General features: G+C 55.5%; 1 protein-coding gene across 1 annotated transcript in view; it reads right to left on the reverse strand.

Moving 5' to 3' along the window:
* PHRF1 (PHD and ring finger domains 1) overlaps positions 1 to 1,939 on the reverse strand; it is a 21,254-nt gene that overhangs the window by 767 nt on the left and 18,548 nt on the right. Inside the window, exon 17 of the mRNA XM_010133452.1 lies at positions 591 to 719. Coding sequence (XP_010131754.1) covers positions 591 to 719 — 129 coding nt within the window. The remainder of the gene's footprint in view (positions 1 to 590; positions 720 to 1,939) is intronic.

Raw genomic sequence — 1,939 nt, forward strand, 5'->3', positions numbered from 1 at the left:
CAGCCGATGTGACCCTGCAGCCACTAACTCGGGAACTTTGATTAACGATGGCACTTCTCAGCGACAGCGAGGACACAGAACACTCTGGGGCGTCACTGAACTGCAGTCACCAAGAGAACATTACTCGCTCTCACAAGACAACGTCCACCTGCTACCGGGTCTTTTTTAGCCGCGACCTGGCCAGCGCTACCATCCGAGACAAAAGTCACCATCAGCCAAACGGCACGGCCTCCCCCAAAGTTCAGGGACACCACGGACGCTCGGGGAATTACAGGGAGAAAATACTTTGTGCCTTATCAGGAACAGCTTGACTATTCCGGCCTAAGTTTTTAAGGGAGGGATGTGACCCTTCCCACCCAAGGCACACACCAGAGAACACTCCAGCTCGGGCAGCTGGAGCTTGGCCATGTTCTGCACCACCCACAACACGAGCTCAAAGGGCCGGCCCGACCGCACCGCTCAGCCCTGCGTCAAGCAGCTGCTGCTTCACCCCAGAGCGTGAGTCACGGGGCAGGGAGCTGCGTTGAGTGCAGAAGCTGGCGAGCGCGGTCCAAAGTGCTGTCCTTTCTCCCCAGGCCGCCCCTCCGCACCTTCTGCACCGCTTTCCGCAGGATGCTCTTGTACTCCTCCTTCGTGATCTCCCTCTTCTGGTAAAAGGGTTTGATAGCGAGTTTCACTTCTTCCACCGCCCGTTCCTGCATGTGGAGCTTCTTCATGTACTGCACAGCAAGGAGAAGGCCGTTACCTCATGTGGTCTGGGGAACAGTTTCAGAATCTGTTTCTCTGAGAAACGCTCTAGTGATGGAAACACTCTTTTCACAGTTTCAGTGGCCCAGGCAAGCACTAGCCACGAAGGGATTTCCTTCAGAGTGAGCTGCAGCCGGGAAACAACTCCCCGCTCACGCTACGAGGGACCTGTGCTTTGCGTCACACTTACTCCAGGTCTTACAGCATGTGTTCTAAGCAAGTGACCACAATGTCTGCCTGCTCATTTCGGTCTCCTCCCTTCCAACAGCTCTGAAGTAAGCATCCATCCAACGATACAGTCCCACCTCTCCGGAGGACTGACAGGAACGTCAGTTCTCGCAACAAAACTGGTGGGGAAAGGAGAAAACCAGCTGCTTAGAGAAAGGTGCACGTTCTGACTTCTGGAAAGTCCCTTCCAAACACTGATGGAAGAACGTTTCAGAACTTTAGGCATGTATTTTAGATGCTTTAAACCCTCTCTGTCTTATTGTGAGGAAGCAGTAGAAAGCGGAACCATCAAATGTAGTAAATCCCAAAAGAATTCAAAGGAAGGACTGGCTGCTGCTCCCGGGTTGGCACCAAACAACCCTGACAACAGGAGCTGGGAAAATACAGTAGAGGAACTTAAAACGCCCCAGACTTCAAGAGTACAAATAAACACAGAATCATAGAATTGTTCTGGTTGGAAGAGACCTTTCAGCGTCCCGAGTGCCCCCATTCCCCAGCACTGCCAGGTCCCCACTGCCCCCTGTCCCTCAGCAGCACCTCCACACGGCTGGGAAACCCCTCCAGGGATGGGGGCTCCACCACTGCCCTGGGCAGCCTGGGACACACCTGCACAACCCCAACGGGACAGAAATGGCTCCTCAGGGACAACCTCAACCTCTCCTGGAACAACCTGAGGCCAGTTCCTCTTGTCCTGTCGCTTGATCCTGGGGAGAAGAGACCGACCCTGCCCTCCCTCGCTGCAGCCTCCTGTCAGGGAGGTGTCAGAGCCAGAAGGTCTCCCCGGAGACTCCTTTGCTCCAGCCTCAACCCCCCCAGGTCCCTCAGCTGCTCCTCAGCACATTGTGCTCCAGACCCTGCCCCAGCTTTGCTGTCCTTCTCTGGACACGCTGCAGCCCCTCAATGTCCTTCCTGGAGTGAGGGGCCCAGACTGGACCCAGGATTCGAGGTGCAGCATCCCACGTGC

This window comes from Buceros rhinoceros, unplaced genomic scaffold (assembly GCF_000710305.1).
Source record: "Buceros rhinoceros silvestris isolate BGI_N320 unplaced genomic scaffold, ASM71030v1 scaffold18353, whole genome shotgun sequence".
Taxonomy (NCBI): Eukaryota; Metazoa; Chordata; class Aves; order Bucerotiformes; family Bucerotidae; genus Buceros; species Buceros rhinoceros.